Below are 17,660 nucleotides of genomic sequence, written 5' to 3'. Positions count from 1 at the left end.
GGCAGAGCAGAGAAACGCAGCCATAAAACTACTAAGAGCAGAGTAAAAAGTATACAGGCAGCTCCATCCTTTAATTTGCCCGTTAGAGCCTCTCACTTGCATATCAGTAAGTGGGCAATACGGAATCATAAGCTTGGGAGAGACCTCGACTGTCATAATCCACCCCCTAAGTGCGTGTGAAGTGTTTGTGCCAAATGCCTTTTGAGGGGAAATGAGACAATGAAGGGCCGCACGGTAGGGAAAGGTTATGATATTGCACCTGTGCTGTTCTTGTCCGTATAACTGGACTTTAGTTTGCAAGGCTGTTAATCAGACATCCTTCCCCAGCAGTGTTTGGATGCAAGATTCATTCTGTAGTGCACCTTCTTTAAAATGACAAAACAAATTGCATTGGGCAGGGGTCTCTGAGGAAGACTGTGCCTTGTCCCCTCTGGATTTCTTTTGAGCGATTTGTTGAGTGGCAGGCTGTTGTAATCTCACATCAAACACAATAGAGCAAATGTGTGCCTCAAAACAGCCGCCACCATGTTCCAAAACATAAATCATTTTATTAAAAAACTAATAATTTACTGCCACTTATGAACAAATGACAGAAGACCACTCACTCACAAATACTGACATCTGAGCTCAGTCCAAAGCCTGTTTTCTCTCTCTAGGTCAGCATCTGGAATGGAGGAGGAGAAGCCTGGTTCTGTTCAAGTCCCATTCAGTTCAGTGAGACCAGGATTTCCCCCTGACTCATGGAGGGAAATCCTGGCTTGTGCTCTGATCTGACCCATTCTGTACTGCAGGGTCATTTCCTGCGGTGCTCCCCGCTCCCACTGAGGTGATGAACTGCTGGGGGTGGAAAGCACATCTAGGAACCACGTTCTTTAAAGCTGTAACTTCCCGTCACCTCCTCCTCTGGTTAGAAGCCTTAATTTCAATTCCCTCCTTTCTCCCACTGATGCTTTTTGACCTGAATATTTGCCATGGAAAGTATCAGCTCAGAGAATGATTTTGCCTGGCAAGTTTGAAGGGCTTTGGCCAAGCTGTTTTCAAGTTACAGGAGCGTGAAGCAGAACCATTATCTTCCCATGCACATGCACTTTTAGAAACAGCTTGGCAGTCTGAGTTTGATGTCGTACCAGGAGCAAGGCCCGATGTAAACATCTGCTGAATGACAGATAAGTTAGGAAATGATTTTATGCCTTAGCTGAGGAATCTGTGATCAGATTCTGAGTGGAATACACATGCCAGGCCAGCTCTTGGTAATGTCCAATTTTTTTCCGCTAAGTCCCAATCCCGGATTAACTTTACTCGCTCGGTGAGCAGGAGATGCCTGTGAAAGCACATGCAAAACGCAGCACTCAGGGTGCCACACGTGATGAAAGAGCTGACCGCTTGGCAGTTATTTCATACAGCATTTCTGTGATCAGCTCAACAATGTCTGTGTTGCCAATGATGGGGCGGAAGAAGAGGTCTGTGATGAGGGCAGGAGAAATGGATTTCAGGGTGGAGGCCATCAGCAAGATGCGGGCAAAGCGGCCCTGGTCCTCTGGGTGGAGTGATCCTACAACTTCCTGCAGCGCTCTCTGTGCTTCCCGCTGGAGACTCTCTATGTACAAGGAGGCCCTTAAACCTGGGACGTCTAGGGAGAGAGAAAGGAGGAACAATTGAAATGTGAATTACGGGCCCTGCTTCCCAGCCTAAGCACCAATCTCAATCCCACTCACTGGCACTTGACTACCTCTCTGGAATATTTTGGCATATTCTTGCTGCTGCAATCAAGCTTAATTTCTTTCTACTGAGCACACGCATGTGAACAGACAGAAACACACACACCTTAAACATCTATAGCACAGAGACCCTAAAGTACTTCATAAACCATGCAAGGCAGCACCACTGCGATGCAACCACTTCTGTGGTGGAAGGAGCTCTTTACTACTGTGCAGCATAACCATGGAAGAGAAATACTGACCGGTGAAACTAGGGCCAACTCCAGCTTTCCAAATTTTGCCCTGGGATCTTTACTGTCTAAGGTCTTATTCAAAATATTTCCCCAAAGCATATGGCAAGGGACTGATTTCCAGTAGTTAGTGGGAATTAAGGATGCTTAGCACCTCTGAAATTAGCCTCTACAACAGTCTGACCCTCGGTCTCCCTGTCTGTAAAATGGGGCTACTCTTCCTACCTTTGAGCTACTGGAATGAAGTGTGAAATGTTAACATTATGGATTAATGACATTAAGATAATCCTCCCCATTGCTTACGTGTACACCCCCCCACACGTATACACACTTGTGTGCGTGTGCTTTGAAGCATCCCAGGCCAGATTCTTTGTGTAGTACCCTCTGTCCCTGCTGAGAGCACTCACCAGGGTTGAAAAGAATGGCTCCTTTCAGGTAGGCATACTCCTTAGGGCTGAGGTCCAGGCTCCAGAACGTGTTCAAGCAGCACTGCAGCCGCTGCACCCCAGCTAGGGTGGGTTGTGTCCTCTCAAGCTCCTGCCTCTTGCTCTGGCCATTGAGGAGAATGTTCTTGAGCATGCTGGGGGCTGGGGTCTCCATCACGTCAAATGTCACCATCTCTTGAACCAATCCCAGAATGAAGAGAGGAGCCCAGCAACTGTCCAGCAGGAGGAGCTGGTCCTCCCGGGGCAGCAGCTGGAAGGAGGGCAGGTTCTTCATGAAGCTGACTGTTTTCACCAGGACATCAGAGGCCGCCTGGCAGGTGACCTGGGGTGTCTGGAGGCAGACAGTGCGATGCTTCTGGCACCGGCAGCGCTGCTGGGATGGCCTATGACTGTGGTTCAGGTTTTGACTCAGGAGGGTATAGAGGATAGCATTCCGGTTCTCTTTGCTGTGGCACTGGCATCTCTCATAGTCCACTTCCATGCTGTCTCTATTCAGAGCTAAGCCCACCAAGCAGATCCTGCTGACTCTGAAAGAGAAGGTGATCTGGGTGCGCTTGACAGGAAGAATCTGTAAGCACAACTGCAAACTCCTGTGCCTGTCAAAGCTCTCTGACTGCAGCCTCTTCCCCTGAGCTCAGCTGCCTCAACCCTTTGGCTGCTATGCTCAGTGGTACTTATAAGGCACTGGCGGTGAGTGGAACACCCCCTTCCACCCTTGACCTCTCTTTGACAAAGCAGCATTCATTAAAAAACAAGTTGACTCTAGCCTGATTGGCTGGGGAAGCAAGTTCTTCACGTGGCATCAAGAAGTGTTTTCTCAATGAAAGTGCCAGCCAGGGCCAGGAGGATGGGGACAGAATGGCAGGCTGGGCAGCTGGCTTATCTGAGTTGTCCAAACAGGATAAACAATGTCGTTAACCCAGCCTGTACCATGGTACCAAGGCCCCGATGTGTAATCAGGCAGTACTATATGACAGATGTCATTGCCAAGGAGCGTGCACATGCACACACAGCACTTGTCTGGAGCAGGAGCCCAGTGGCAAACAACCTGTAGGCTCTGGCCTTGGAAAGAGCAACCTGGAAGTCATGTTATCAGCAGGTTGTTTGTCTAACCTTGTTGACAGCAGGCTGCTGTTGTTACAGATAATGAAAAGAAACCCAATGAACTGAGGGCATCTGGTACTCGGATCAAGGCTGGGACCTGGGGTACCTTGTGTCAGAAAAATACAGGAGGGTTTAAGAATCAGATTTAATTAAACCAACATTTTGAGAGTGCTTCTTCCTTCCCTTCTCTTGAAACACGGTGGGGGGGGGACCAAGTCTGGGCCATATCCACAGCCCTCAGAACAAACAGGCTTGGCACCATGGGGCACCTGACTCGTGAGGAGAGGCTCAGGGATTGGAGTTAGCCAAGAGAAGAGAAGACCAAGGGGGACTGAATAGCAGCCTTCAACTCCCTGCAGGGGGGCTGCAAAGGGGATGGAGCTGGGCTGGTCTCAGTGGGGGCAGATGACAGGACAAGGAGCAACAGGCTCATGTTCCAGCAAAGAAAGTTTGAGGTTAGAGATTAGGAATAACGCTTTCAGTATGAGGGTAGTGAAGCACTAGAACAGGCTCCCCAGAGTGGTGTGGGAGTCTCCATCCTTGGAGGTTTTTAAGACCTCAAAGCCTTGGCTGGAATGACGTAGTTGGGGCTGGTCCTGCTTTGAGCAGGGGGCTGGACGAGAAGGGACCTCGGGAGGTCATATCCAAGCTAAATTTCCTCTGCTTCAGCTTAAGGCCGTGGCTCCCAGTCCTGCTCCCTACAGCCTGTCTCCGCCCTCTCCGTGCGTTGCCCTTCGGGCGTTTGAAGCTGCCATTGATTCCTGCTTCAGCCTTCTCTTGTCGGGAAGCCTCGCTCCTCAGGGCCCCGGCGTTTGCGTTGCGCTGCATTGGCCCCTGCCTGATCTATCCCGCACCGTCTTCTCGCACCACAGAGCCGCCCAGACGGGAGAGCAACGAAACAGGAGAAAACGGGCACAAAACACACAACTGGGGGGGGCCTTCCCCTCCCCACAACCCTGCATTGCTAGGGATGACCTCTCCCTCTGTGACCTTTGACCTCAAGGCAAGGCTGTGACCTCTGCTAGGGATCACCTCTCCCTGCTCTGTGACCTTTGATCTTAAGGTGAGGCTCTGACTTATGCTACGGATGACCTCAAGGCAAGGCTATGAGCCCTGCTACGGACGGCCTCTTCCATCTCTGTGACCTTTGCCCTTAAGGGGAAGCTATGGCCTCTGCTGGGGATGACCTCTCCCTCTGTGACCTTTGACCTCAAGGCAAGGTTATGACCCCAACACTCGTGTCACCCCCTTCCCCCACGAATCCTTCGAACCATCCCTTTAAAGGCCTAACCCAGCGATGGCCCCACGACCCCTGCCCTATAACCCCCCGGGCCACGCGGAAGCCGCAGAGGTTTCTGGAAGGCGCGAGACGAAGCCGCTCTCCATAGCAACCGACGCCGCGCGCCTGTGCCGCGGTAAGCGCCCTCCCCCCGCCCGCGAATTGGACGCGGCGGCAGCCAATCAACGAGGGGGGAGGAATACGGCACGAGGATTGGTGGGGGGGTGCCCGTTTCCGGTTCCGGGCGAGGGGTTGCGGGCAGCGGTTGCGGGTCGCCATGGGGCTGAGCGCGGAGGAGGCGGCGGAGCAGGAGGACCGCTTTGATGGCATGCTCCTGGCCATGGCGCAGCAGCACCAGGGCGGCGTGCGGGAGGTAGCGTCGGCCGGCCGGGGGGGCGCTGCCTGGGACCCCGGCCCCACACACGGGGGCGGGGGTCTTCCTCTTTCTCTTCCTCTTGCAGCCTCCAGTGTTTCAGGTCTAGGCCGTGCCCCTCGCTTCGGGGCTCGATGGCGCCTGATGTCCCTTTCCGCCAAGAACGTGTCCACTCCTGTGCTGAATCTGGCAGGACGGTTCAGCACGTGGACATTGAATTTTTCCGTAGATTTTGTAGACTATGGGGGTGGAAAGGAGCTTGGGGGGTCGCATCTAGTCCGAACCCCATACTCCCAGCAGGACCAGCCCCAGCTACGGTATCCCAGCTGAGGCTTGGTCTACCCACATCTTAAAACCCCCCAAAGATGGAGAGTCCACCACCTTGATGGGTAAATTGTTCTAGTGCTTCGCCATGCTCCTCATGAGAGCATTTCCCCCAATATTTAACCTCAACTTCCCTGCTGCAGCTCAAGCCCATTGTTCCTTGTTCTGTCTGAGGATGGTCCAGCTTTGCACCCATCCTGGTACAAGCGCTGGCATTCTCCTGAGGGGACTCGTCAGCCAATGGTTTTGCCAGCTGCTCATTGACTCGCCAGCAGATGGCTAGCTGTACTGCCAGCTACTTTTACAGGCATTCGAGTAACGCAGTCTCAACCCCTCTGCTGCCAAACATGTCGTTTTAATGGGTTCTCTCAGAAGTATAAAGCACTGACTCATGCTCCGGTCAAGTGAGTAAAGCAGAGGTTCCCAACCTCCAGGTCGCAGAGGGTCGACTGCCAGTCCACAGGAGGGCTGGCTGCTGGACTGGAAGTCCGGAAGTGACCAGCGTACTGTGGACCGGCAGCCAATCCTCTTTTTAGACTGAGTCTAATAAAGGGTTTGCTGTCGCTCCTCAGTATGCCAGTTGCTTCCGGTCCGTGGTTTGCTGGTCCGGAGTCTAAAAAAGTTCTTCATGAAGCTGACTGTTTTCACCAGGACATCAGAGTAAAGCACATGAACATAAGAAGGGGTGCCCTAATGTTCTTGTCTGTGAAACGGGGACAAAGGCATCAACCTTTGCAAAGTGCCATGGGATTTGTCCATGAAGAGTGTGGTAGAAGCTTGCTCTTCTTAAAGATCCAGAGTCCTTAAGCAGCTTGGACCCCATCTTCCTGGGTCCTTTTAGAAGCACTGAACATTCATGACAGTGCTGTGCCGACTGCCCTTCCAGTGTTTGCCAGCGGTTAGTGCATCCCTGAACATTGCAAATGTTTTCCTCCATTTAACTCCTTGCGCTTAAAGGAGGCATCTGTGGTTGCGCTGGGAAAGCAGAGATGGGTTGTTAAATGGGTTGTTACGTTAATTATTAACGTGGCGCCATTGGCATTTGGGGGCTGGACAGCTATCTAAGAAAGGCGAGGGTCTTGCCTCATGCTGCAGTTCAGGTAAAATCCAGGCTGATGGATGAAAAGCTTGCTGGCTGAGTAGCAGTGTTGCGGGTGGCTCGTTTGCCACTCGGATCCCTGAGCCCTGTCCGTGCTCTGACTGTAGCTGTGGTGCAATTAAACTGTGTTGAAATAAAAATGCAATTTCCCTGGCTCCTATAGAAGGGGTTTCTTTGCTGCTGATCCTCCCAATCAAACGGTTGCTGTGGTGACTGGTACACAGTGCTTCAAGCAACCTAGGAGGATAAGGTATAGGAAGGCTAAGTCATTGTGGTTCTTGGGAATGAGTTTCTGCGCACATTGGCTATGGAAACTAATAGCAAAAGTATTTATACCAGCATTGCACTGCTTCCAGCTGAGGTGTGGGCAGAGACAATCTTGGTGAGCACCATGTCTAATCTAATATAATCTGTCAGAGCCAACTGATAAAAGTGGTTCTTTTTCTTCACATCCCATATCTCTGGATCAGTATGCAATGCCGTTCTTCAGTTGTGCCGTGTTCAAGCTGCTACTTCTCTCTGTTTCTGTGGACTTCCTGTGAAAAGTAATTAGATGAAAAGGCCAAAAATGCTCCACCAAATTTTGGAGTGACCATGTAAAGATTCTGCTAGATCAGCTGCTTGGAAGTAGAACAAGGAAGTGAGAAGTTGTTCTCTCGGCTACCTGCTGAATGAAAACTTGCTCATCGCAATACTGCTAAGATCTAGATTTGCTCCTTTTCCTTGTAGGCTTTCTTTTGCAGTTCAGACTCTTTAATTCAGGTCTCTTAAAGTTACCTGTCTTGTGTTTTTCTTTTTCCAGCTTGTTAACACGTTCTTCAGTTTCCTGAGACGGAAAACAGATTTCTTCACAGGTGGAGAAGATGGAGTGGCAGAGAAGGTAAAAAACAAAAAATCCTTCCCCCTCACAAACCCTTATGTTTTATTTTTATATGCGCGGGCCAGCTGTTCACATCAAGATGCTTCCTGCCTCTGGCAGACATCTGACCTTTGTGCCACAAAGTGCTTTCTTCCTGGTACCATGTGGTATCTTCAGACTGTGCCTAATGTTTGTGATGCTGCAGAAATATACCAGTGAAACAAGGTAGGAGTGAGCTGCCCTTGTCCATGGCTGAGCTTGTTTGCTTGTTGAATAATATCAATGGTGAAGGTTTTTGTCACACTGTGGCCAAAGGGTTGTTTGAAAAGCAAGCCTGCCAGACACACTGACTTAACGGTGACAGACACTGTGGGATCGATAACCCTAGTTTAACTTATTTGTTCATCTTAGAAAAGCGCAAAGTCCGTCTCCTTGCCCATGCAGCTGCCCCTGTACCTCTGAGTGCAGGACTGATACAATCTAAATGTGTTGGGGCACTGGAGCTGGTCAAAATGAGGAAAAGCTAGTAGCATGTGATACACACTTGATACTTTACAGCCTCACCAGTGGGTGGCTTCAGAACATAGCTTAGGAAATGCTGCCGTGTCATATATAGAGGAAAAGATTACAATTACTGGTGCTGCGTAGAATATACCTGCTGCCTAACCTGCAAAGGGGGGGAGGTGGGGAGGGGAAACCCCAACACAGTGCTAGGGTGAATATGAGTGAAATCTGTAAAAGAGCTGCAAGAGGTTTTTTTTTTTTAGGGACAAATCTTCCTCCATCTCACAGGAACAGGCATATATGTGTAGAATCAGTGTGTGATGATGATTAGCACTGTATTTAGAGCTTCTGCTGACTGGCACTCCAGATCATAAGCAAGAGGAGCTTTAAGGAATTGGCTAGAGGCAGGGACTGACTGTCAGGATTCCTGGCTTCTGTGCACTACATAAGAGGGAGTGGCTCCCTGCCCCAGTGCCCCCTCTGTAATTGGACTAGAATTCTCCAGGTACTGTTTTTTGTAAAGTGTTTTGTGAACCTCTGAAGAAAGGACACTGAATACAAGCCCTTGCTGATTGTGTCTCTGTCAACACAGTCCCCCAGCTAGAGCTTGAAGAAGCCATTTATTCTCTCCCACTCCCCCCTCCTTCCCCTTTGTAACTCTTAACACAGCCCCTTGGGCCTGAAACATTTAATTCAATCTAGCAGGAGGGAAACCACCAGGCTGAACTACCTTTTGAGATTGGGGAAAGATTGTAGAAGGACTCCTATCCCCTTCCATTCTCCTGCCAACATGATGGACCTGCCTGGTATTTTTATGGCTCTTTGGAGACTTGGTTGTTCTCCCGTGTTTGTAGGCAAAGGCTTCGTAATCTCTTCTTCATCCTTGCAGTCTGCAGTCAGTGCTGTAAGTAGCTGGGGGTTTGATTATGTAAGCTGCTCTGGGATAGTTCATCCTGAAAGGGGCTTATCATGTCCCTGGAACTTCTTTGAATTAATATCTTACTCCTTGGCATAAGAGATCTTCTTTTCCCTCTGATCTGGCTCCTGACCCTGGATAGTCTCCTTCCTGTGGAAGTATTACCTTCATGCCTGTAGGAAGACTGAGTTTCACTACGTGCTGTCTTGCATGGTACCTGTGGTATTATCAATAGCTGGGTTATTGCTCCAGGTTGGCCTCTTGCCTGTTTACTCAGCTCTGCCTCTGGATGCTACAGTCCTTTACATTGTAGACTTTGATGTTCTGCCTTTCACAGCTGTACCTAAGTCCTTGGAATACAAGAGACTTGAGATTGCTTGGAGAGATTATATATGAATTTATTCCTCAGTGATATTTTTCAGCTGCCTCTCCTAGAAATTATGGCGGGGGATTTAGAGAATGTGTGTTCAGTCCATTCTGTAACACATGGGGAAAGTTCAGGCTGACATGGCCTTCCTTAATGTACCTGGCTTGTGTCTACATCCAGTTCATGAAAGCATGTTTCACTTGCATGACTTCTTCCATCTAGAGTTGTCAAAGGACTTGACAAGTCTGGCAGTTATCAAAGCCTTATGAGTCCCCTGATGAGTTAGGGTCGTGTTGTCCTCCTTCTGCAGAGGAGTGAGGCACAGAGACCACATGAATAGTTTAAGATGCTACAATGAATTTCTGGCCCAGACCTGGGTCCTGAGCATCACCCTGCCACGTCCATCTGTGAACTGCAGCGGTTGTATTCTGTCTGGTCTATCATAGGGTTTTGCATTCATTTTGCCCTGGTGTGAGTGTGTGCACCACAGGAGTCCTTACTTCCTGGACTGGGTAGTGTGCTCTGCATAAGTAAGACTGGTCAGGGAGTAAGCCTTGGACACTGAGTTTTCTCAAATATTCTATCAAATACTGTGGGGGAGGGGGGAAGGAAGGCAATAGTTTCACATCAGTACTGCTGAGGAACAGGTATCTGCCATGCAGCTGGGTGGGTGGGAGCTGATTATCACCAGCCCCCATTTGGGTGCCTCTTTAAAAGTCAGCAGTCCCTGAGGGGGTCTTTGTTTTCAGCTTATCACAGATACTTTCAACCACCACAACAAGCTGGCGCAGAAGGAGCAGAAGGAGAAAAAAGCCCAACAGGAAGTTGAACGTCGTGAGAAGGCAGAACGGGCTGCGAAACTTGCCAGAGAAGCAAAGCAGGAAGCCAACGAGCCAAAAATCAAAGAGCTTACAGAGGAGGAGGCAGAAAGGTTGCAACTGGAACTCGACCAGGTGACAGCTGTAGCATGTGTGGGTTGCCATCTGTATTGTAAGAGAGCTTATCTGGGGCTAGAGTCTGCTCAGTTGGCTACGTGCAGCCCTATGAGAAATGACTGTTATCATTCTGTCAGAAGCTTTGTTCTTATACAGATATCAGGGGGACAGGGAGGGGAATGAGCCTTTTGAATGCTAGGGCTTTCATTTTACAAAGTACACTGAGGGCTGGAAACCCTTTAGCTCTAGTTTCACGTGGCTCTGAGTCATGTACAACCCTGCTACTTTATCTCGAGAAGGAAATGGGGCCACCTAGTGCTGCAATTCTAAACAGCACTTAGTGCCACAGACCTCATCAGCTGACCAGTCATTCTTTGGGGTGGGGGTGGTATCTTTCTTATTTTAAATAGAAAAAAGAGAGAAAAGAAGAAGAGAATAACAATGTCTCTACAAAACCCTCTGAGCATGAAACAGACTCTCCAGATTCTAGCAAACGGGTAATGTATCCACAGAGACTCATCCCTATGCTGGGTGGTGGGGGAAAGGAGGTGGGTCAGAGCCTGACCAGCATTGAGGTGGCCTGGGTGAGGTGTGCCATCCAAGGGGTCGCTCCGTTGCTTTTGTTGTAAGAGCGGGTGTTGGAGATCCTTACTGACTGCCATCTGCACTCCCTGTCTGCTTGGCACAGTGCAAGAGGCATCCAGGAATGTTTAAACCTGGTGTAATGGAAACTTCTGCTTTCACATTTGAGGCTGGATCTCTAGGAAGCGCGTGGGCCAGCAAATGCGGTACTGACCCCTGTGTGAATGTAAAGGGATGATAGTAGTGGAAGGTATAGGCAGGCTCAGGAACCTCTTTGCTGATGCTGAAATTTTCTGATCAGGAGTCGGAGGAAGAGGAAGAAGATGAGAAGGATAAAGGGAAAATGAAACCAAACTCTGGGAATGGGGCTGACCTTCCAAACTACAGGTGGACACAGACCCTTTCTGAGATGGATGTAAGTGCTGCTTCCACTTGGGGCTATGAGGAACTGTAACCTGGATACCTGAGGGCAGATACCACTATGAATTGTGAAGTTATTGCTCAACGGCAAGGCAGCTAGCCCAGAGAGCAGTTAATAACTGTGTCCAGCTGTAGCACGCCCATGGCACAGTGAGGACATGATAGTTAAGCAAGAGCTTTTTGCCAGCCTTGCCTCTACCTTTCTTTATTTTCTAAGATAGGATTTTGGTGAAATGTTATGCCTCTACTGTGACGTCGTCTTCAAGCATGTTGGGCACCATGTTGACAAATTTCTGCCTTCACCTTTTCACTCCCACAAGGCGCCTCTCTTACCTCATGTGCCTCTAGTGGGGTAGATTGTCTTAAAGCAGCAGCACAGAGGGAGAAGCCCCCTCCTCACACCTGGCTTTCTCTTGCCCAGCTGGCAGTCCCATTCAAGGTGAACTTCCGGCTGAAGGGGAAAGATGTGATTGTGGACATCCAAAGACGGCATCTGAAACTGGGCTTGAAAGGTCACCCCCCTGTAATTGATGGAGACCTCTACAATGAAGTGAAGGTGGAGGAGAGCTCTTGGCTGATTGAAGATGGGAAAACAGTCACTGTGCACCTGGAGAAGGTACATCAGGGTGAAAAGGACTTGGGATTTAGGTTGTAGTGACTACATCAGGTCCAGTGATGATGAAGGCCCAACATAAACCTACCAGAGCTGGGGTCCACGGAAACGTATGTGGTGCCTGCTAGCAGGTTCTGTTGATGTTGGTATCCTTTTTGTATCCCTTCTGTTGATAGTATAAGTCATGGTTAGACCCTGCTGCTTGCAGCCTTGCCAGCAGTGGAAATTGCTGCTAGTTGCTGCTAACTCACAGTGGTTGGGAATGGGGAAGTCGCCTATCTAGGCTTTCTTGGGGCCATTGTCAAAACACTAGGGTTCTTCTAGAGAGACTTGCTTCTCTGTATATGAGCATATTCAGAGAAACAGTTGTATTTGTATGTGTTCTTTACTGCATTCTCTTGCCTTCAGATCAATAAGATGGAATGGTGGAATAAGCTTGTCTCCACGGATCCAGAAATTAACACCAAGAAAATCAACCCAGAGAACTCAAAGGTAAAACTGCATCTGTCCTCTTTGACCTTTGCTGATCAAGGCGCACATGTGCGTGAGACTTGAGAAAAAGGTGTGCATCTTTGTTCTTATGACTTGGTCTCAACTTGTATCACTGTAGGCACATCACTAGCTATAAAGGCTATATGCACTGTATCCACTGAGTGTTCTCCTGGGAGAATGCAAAGAGGGACACAGACTCACCCTGAATCCTTGGGAAACCGTTCTTCTGTGTGTTGGTGCGGCTGAATGTTTTGAGACTGTATATAGTATGTGACTGGGGGTTGGGGGTTGCTGTACTACAAGCAGAAGAATTCAAAAGTATGCAATTGCTTTGGCTACTTTAAAGAAGATGGCATTAGAAATGTAATGTATGAGGCCACCATGCAATCTGAATGGAACAGAACTACTGCAGTGGAATTAAGGTTAGCTTTCATAATAGCATATCTGCAGTTTGCTTGTTGTCCTGCTTTTAAAGGATCTGCATTCTCCTAAAAGTTTTACTGCAGTGTAATCCACTGTAACCTGCAGTTACGCATGAAGATCAAGGGGATTGGTGTTTTCCTTTATAACAGAATTGTCTTGGTTTTAGTTATCAGACCTGGACAGTGAAACTCGCAGCATGGTAGAGAAGATGATGTATGACCAACGACAGAAGTCTATGGGGCTCCCAACATCGGATGAACAGAAGAAGCAGGACATACTGAAAAAGTATGTAGAGCCAGTCCCTTTTGAGAGTACTCCCATCCTCAAACACCTTGCGCATTATTGCATACATAGGAGGGAGAGGAATGATTGACACGACCTGAGATTTTTCTGACACTCACTGTGGAAGGCTGAATCACTGACACTAGACTTAGGTTAACAAGAAACAGCAGTAGAAAATTCTACTCAATTATTCTGGGGACAGCCTTGACCTAAGGTTGGTTTCAAGTCCAGGGGGCAAGATGAAGTCAGTGGCGTCGGGGCTGGAGGCTCCATCTCCAATGAACTTTAATATGATCTCAATGGTTCCTTAATCTCCCTCTATCCAGTAGCCCAGATAATCTCTCCTCCTCCCTTCCCACAGTCTTAGTTGTCTCCAAGCCAATAGCTCTTTTATGTCTTTATAGCTCTGTTTAGCGTAACTGCACCTTGGCAGGAAAATTACTCACAGAACTCCAAGGCCATGTAGGGTGAACATCACAGCTGCTGGGCCTGGCAGTGGGGTAACTATGGGTCATGCAGCTTTCCCCTTGTATGACCATAACTGCTTTTTGCCTCCAGGGTGAAACAAGGATTAGTGTAGTAGGGTCATCCCCTATAGGTTCTCTTTCCTGGGCTTATTTCCACAGGTTCAGCCATTGTTGGTAGAGTGGTTTCCAGCTTTGTTCTAGGTCAGGGCTGCAGGAGCTCGTTCAAGTTGAAAGCCTGCTGTGGGGACACAGCGTGCATTCTCGGCAAGCAGAGTCACCTAGTTTGCCAGAAGAGCAGTTGGTTTGGCCTGACAGAGTGGTGTTTCTCTGACCATCACAGCAGCAGAGGTGTCCCTGACCACCTTAGTACCATGCAAGAATGCAGTTATGATCTAAGCATAGATCATAACCTCCCCTACGTCCTACAGTCAATATTCCAGCTGCTACGTGTCTGTCCTGGAGGTAATAGTTACCAAGGGCACGTTTGATAATTAATAACTGCTAGTTGTTTACACCTGTTAGCCTTGATAGTGTGGTAATACGTGTTACTGACAGAGGATTGAAGGAAAGAGGATAATGTTGCATCTGGAGTTTTCCTGCGCAAGTCAGAATGGATAATGAGACCCACACGCTAGCGAAAGGGAGGCCCAAGGACACTGAAAGTAGTAAGGCATCACTATCTCCTTTATTGGACACCCCTGCCATGTGAATAATGGGACTAACACTGAACCCAGGGGTTGGTTGTGCACAGACATTGATGGGACAATGCCTAGGTAACATTGAGCTTTCTATAGTCAGTCCACAGTGTCCCATTGCACGTGTACTGCCCTGTTCATGACTTGCCTTTCCTTTTGCTCCTGCAGGTTCATGGAACAACACCCAGAAATGGACTTCTCAAAAGCTAAATTCAACTGAGCTCCTCTTCTTTCTCCTTTTCCTTCAGCCAATCCACTGAGTGGGGGCAGGATGCCTTGGGTCAATAAACACTCCCCACCCCTCTTCTCCCCCACCCTCTCCCCAACCCAGCTTGCTGTGGAAACAGCTTCATGAGTGTCATCTCCTCACTCGTCATCTCTCCAGCAAAATGCAAGGCTTAGTGTGAAGTACCAGTGTCTAGCAGTTGCTTAGTCTATGAGAGCATGTTACCCAGTTAGGGAGGGACCTTGTTGTGCTGGGGGGCGGGGGGCGGGAAGTACAGCAGAGTCAGAGTAAGATGTGCTAGAACATCTTCCTGGGGGAGGGAGAGGTTGCTCAGCTCTCATCTGGCTCTTTGGGCTACTATTCCACTCTCCTGACTAACACCATTTGAGTTATGGCTTTGAAAATATGGAGTCACAGCACGTCTGAACAAACTCCTGCTGCTGCTGCTTCCCCTCCCTCAATGTGCCTATTGCTGTATATTATTCAAAACAATCAGGTACAGATGACTTCAAAGCACCTCTGGACTTCTTACCTGACACGGTAGCACTCCCCCAACTGTATTTTGAGAGGTTTGCTGAGCCAGAGGTTGTCAGTTCTTGAGTCAGCTGTTGGTCTGGTCTCTAGTGATACACCATTGTTCCTACTAGCTAAGTCCCTTAACTATTCCTGCTGGGCTGGCCTGTTTCCTCATGGAAAGGCTTGCTAACTTATAGTTGGCCACTGCTCTCATTTTTCATCTCCTTGCCATGAGGGAAGCCAGCCACCTCACAGACTGCTTTCACCCTTGGTCCTTAGTGGAGGCAAACATTATTGGCTTAAAAACTTGTTTCCCCAGTATAGAAGTTTTCTCCTTCCCAGTCCCCTGGATCCAAACCAGTAAAGCTGTATGTCACTGTCCCATCATAACCATTGCATTGGTGCTCAAAATTGTGTGGGGAGAAGGTTAACCCTGGCTCCATAACCTCTTACCTGTGGCAGGCTCTGGTGCAGTCATGCATGAGATGGGTTGGTTTGCTGGCTGACTTGCAGACAAAGACTGGCTGTCTCTCACCTTGCTGGCTGCCGTTGGTGAAAGTGAGACAAGCTGACCCTCACTTAGAGCTGGGACCCTGATGAGACTGAAGAGTGTGCTGGGATTCCCCTGTGTTGTGGAAGGGGAACACTGAGGGTTTCCAGTTCCTAGGGAGGCAGGACGGAGCCCCTTGCGCTGGCATTCTTCAGGGAAGCCTGATCTGCCACCCACCTGAAGTCAGCATTTTCCAAGAGTCTTTCTCTGAGAGGTGACTGACCAGTGAGTGCCCCTGCACTGTCTCCCTGCTGACTAGAGTGAGGTGTATTCTGCATGTTCAAACCTGTTAAAACTGCAGCTGTAACATAAAGGAAAAAGGTGACAGATGTGTGTTGTGGATGTATGTTTGTTTCCTGGGCACTGGGGCAGGCAGCCATGTTATCGGCGGTAGCTCTTGGGATAAGTTGGGCCAAGGACCTGGGCTGATGCTGCTATAGTCAAAGGAAGTGAAAACCAGAATTAAAACCAAAGATTTTACTGATTGGGTCCAGGATTCTCTAACTGTGCCTAGGCCAGCTGGTTCTGGACAGGATGGTGGGTCCTAAACACCTGGGAGGGAAGTGAAATCAGCCTAAGCACGAGAGCAACCACTTCTGGGTGGCCTGTACTGAAGTGCATAGATCCTGGCACCTTGAAAATGATGTGGTCAGAGGACTCCCCACCCTCCCTGTGTGGGGCCATTCTCTGTGAGTAGGGGCCTGTGAGACTGCACTAAGTATCACCCTTGCCACAGGCCTCCTCTATGCTGATCCACCAAGGAAGCAGCTTGAGGCAGCTTTCCATACCACCCACTTTATGCAGCTGTGAATGGAGCCGCTCATAACCATTGCAAGCTGTGAGTTTTGGAGTAGAACATGTTTCACACCTGTAACTTTCCTCTATGTGGGGGTGGAGAGCTGCCTTCTGGCATCAGCCAAGGAACTGGGTGGACAAAGTGCTAAAGTCCACTGTCAATGTGCCTGGGCTCTTTGTTTCCACTGTATAGTAGCAGGAGACAGAGTGGGCCAAGCTGCACTGACCCAAGGCCAGTCAGCTCCCGCAGCAGCATGGGTCTTGGAACAGGAAATGTGGAGCCAGGCTGGTAAGCTACCCAAAGGGCTGTTGTACTGTCCCATTGTCAGACGCCTTCATCTGTAGCGCTATTTTAAAGTCTCTGCCTACACTGACCTGAACCCTTATGTAGGGGCTATAACTGCATCTTCCTGCCCTGCCGTATTTCAGTCCTATTACTGCTTAGTGAGGTGCTACATGGCAGATCTTAGCAAAAAATGATGTGGAGGAGTATACATCAACCAAGCCAGACATCTTGAGTGCATATAAGCCTTTCTTCTCTACCCTGCCCCTACAAGCTGCATAGCTGATCTAAGACAACTTTTCCTTGCCTTGTACTGGAGCTCCCAAAGTGCCTATTTATGCCAGGCTTGCCTCAGCCATGCTTCAGTATGAGAGGCAAGTAAGCCAGGTCTGCTTGCCAGCTCTTCATGCCTTGAGGCTTGTCCCTATTCTGAACTGCAGTTCAGGGAGGCAGGAGTCACTGAAGGGCAGGCCCCTCTGCACTTGCCTGGATCTGTCTCTTGACCTGGAACACTGGCAGGTGTAAAATGCAAGGTAGGCCCATGTGTTTGCCCTGGGATTAGCATCTAGCCCCTCCTAATGAGCAAGTACAGGCAGGTGCAGGGGCTGGTCATCCAGCAGAGCAGTCTGTAGCTGCACCCTACCGCTCCCTGAACCACGTCTTTATGAGCTCACCAGTGCCACCTCATCCCTGTCTGGGAGCTGTCAGTGCCAGGAGATTCTAGTTTTGCCTCCCTGCTTGACTGAGGAGTGGACGCAGGGTGGGTAGGCTTCAGCCCTAAACAAGCCTACAGCAGTCCTGGGCTGGTGGGGGGCTGATACTCAGCTGAAGGCACTAAAATCCTTCCTGATCTAGCACCATACCTATGGGGAGCAGATCAAAATAGGTAGCAGTGGAAAATTCAGTAGGTCACATCCCAGTTCATCTTCAGGGCTACTTGGAGCCAGCCTGTGGCTGAATTGATTAGAAACAGACAGAAGCATCTCAATTTAAACACAGCCTTCCTTTGCTTCACCAACCCTTCCCTGCACTGAACTCGGCTGTCCTTGATCGCTTTGCGAGTGTTCACGTACAAATCACAGCTTGCGCAGCGCCTGGTTTGGCAACCCCGATCCTTATCTCAAATCAAATAATTTCTTATTCCATTTTGGCACTAGACTCC

At 49.2% G+C, this 17,660-nt stretch overlaps 2 protein-coding genes across 2 annotated transcripts; one reads left to right on the top strand and one right to left on the bottom strand.

Moving 5' to 3' along the window:
* Positions 1 to 528: 528 nt before the first annotated feature.
* Positions 529 to 3,410, bottom strand: NR0B2 (nuclear receptor subfamily 0 group B member 2). The gene is made up of 2 exons (XM_090057310.1): positions 2,356 to 3,410; positions 529 to 1,630 (listed from the first exon to the last, which is right to left on the bottom strand). Exons 1-2 carry the CDS (start codon positions 2,873 to 2,875, stop codon positions 1,350 to 1,352), a joined length of 801 nt encoding a protein of 266 aa, XP_089913436.1. The 5' UTR covers positions 2,876 to 3,410; the 3' UTR covers positions 529 to 1,349.
* Positions 3,411 to 4,996: 1,586 nt separating this feature from the next.
* NUDC (nuclear distribution C, dynein complex regulator) lies at positions 4,997 to 15,749 on the top strand. Its single transcript, XM_090058131.1, has 9 exons — positions 4,997 to 5,150; positions 7,376 to 7,453; positions 9,969 to 10,172; positions 10,565 to 10,651; positions 11,038 to 11,151; positions 11,578 to 11,772; positions 12,178 to 12,261; positions 12,851 to 12,969; positions 14,297 to 15,749. Exons 1-9 carry the CDS (start codon positions 5,055 to 5,057, stop codon positions 14,346 to 14,348), a joined length of 1,029 nt encoding a protein of 342 aa, XP_089914257.1. The 5' UTR covers positions 4,997 to 5,054; the 3' UTR covers positions 14,349 to 15,749.
* Positions 15,750 to 17,660: the final 1,911 nt, after the last annotated feature.

This window comes from Crocodylus siamensis, chromosome 7, assembly GCF_052110815.1.
Source record: "Crocodylus siamensis isolate JL-2025a chromosome 7, ASM5211081v1, whole genome shotgun sequence".
NCBI lineage: Eukaryota > Metazoa > Chordata > Crocodylia > Crocodylidae > Crocodylus > Crocodylus siamensis.
This window is presented reverse-complemented; position numbering and strand designations above follow the sequence as displayed.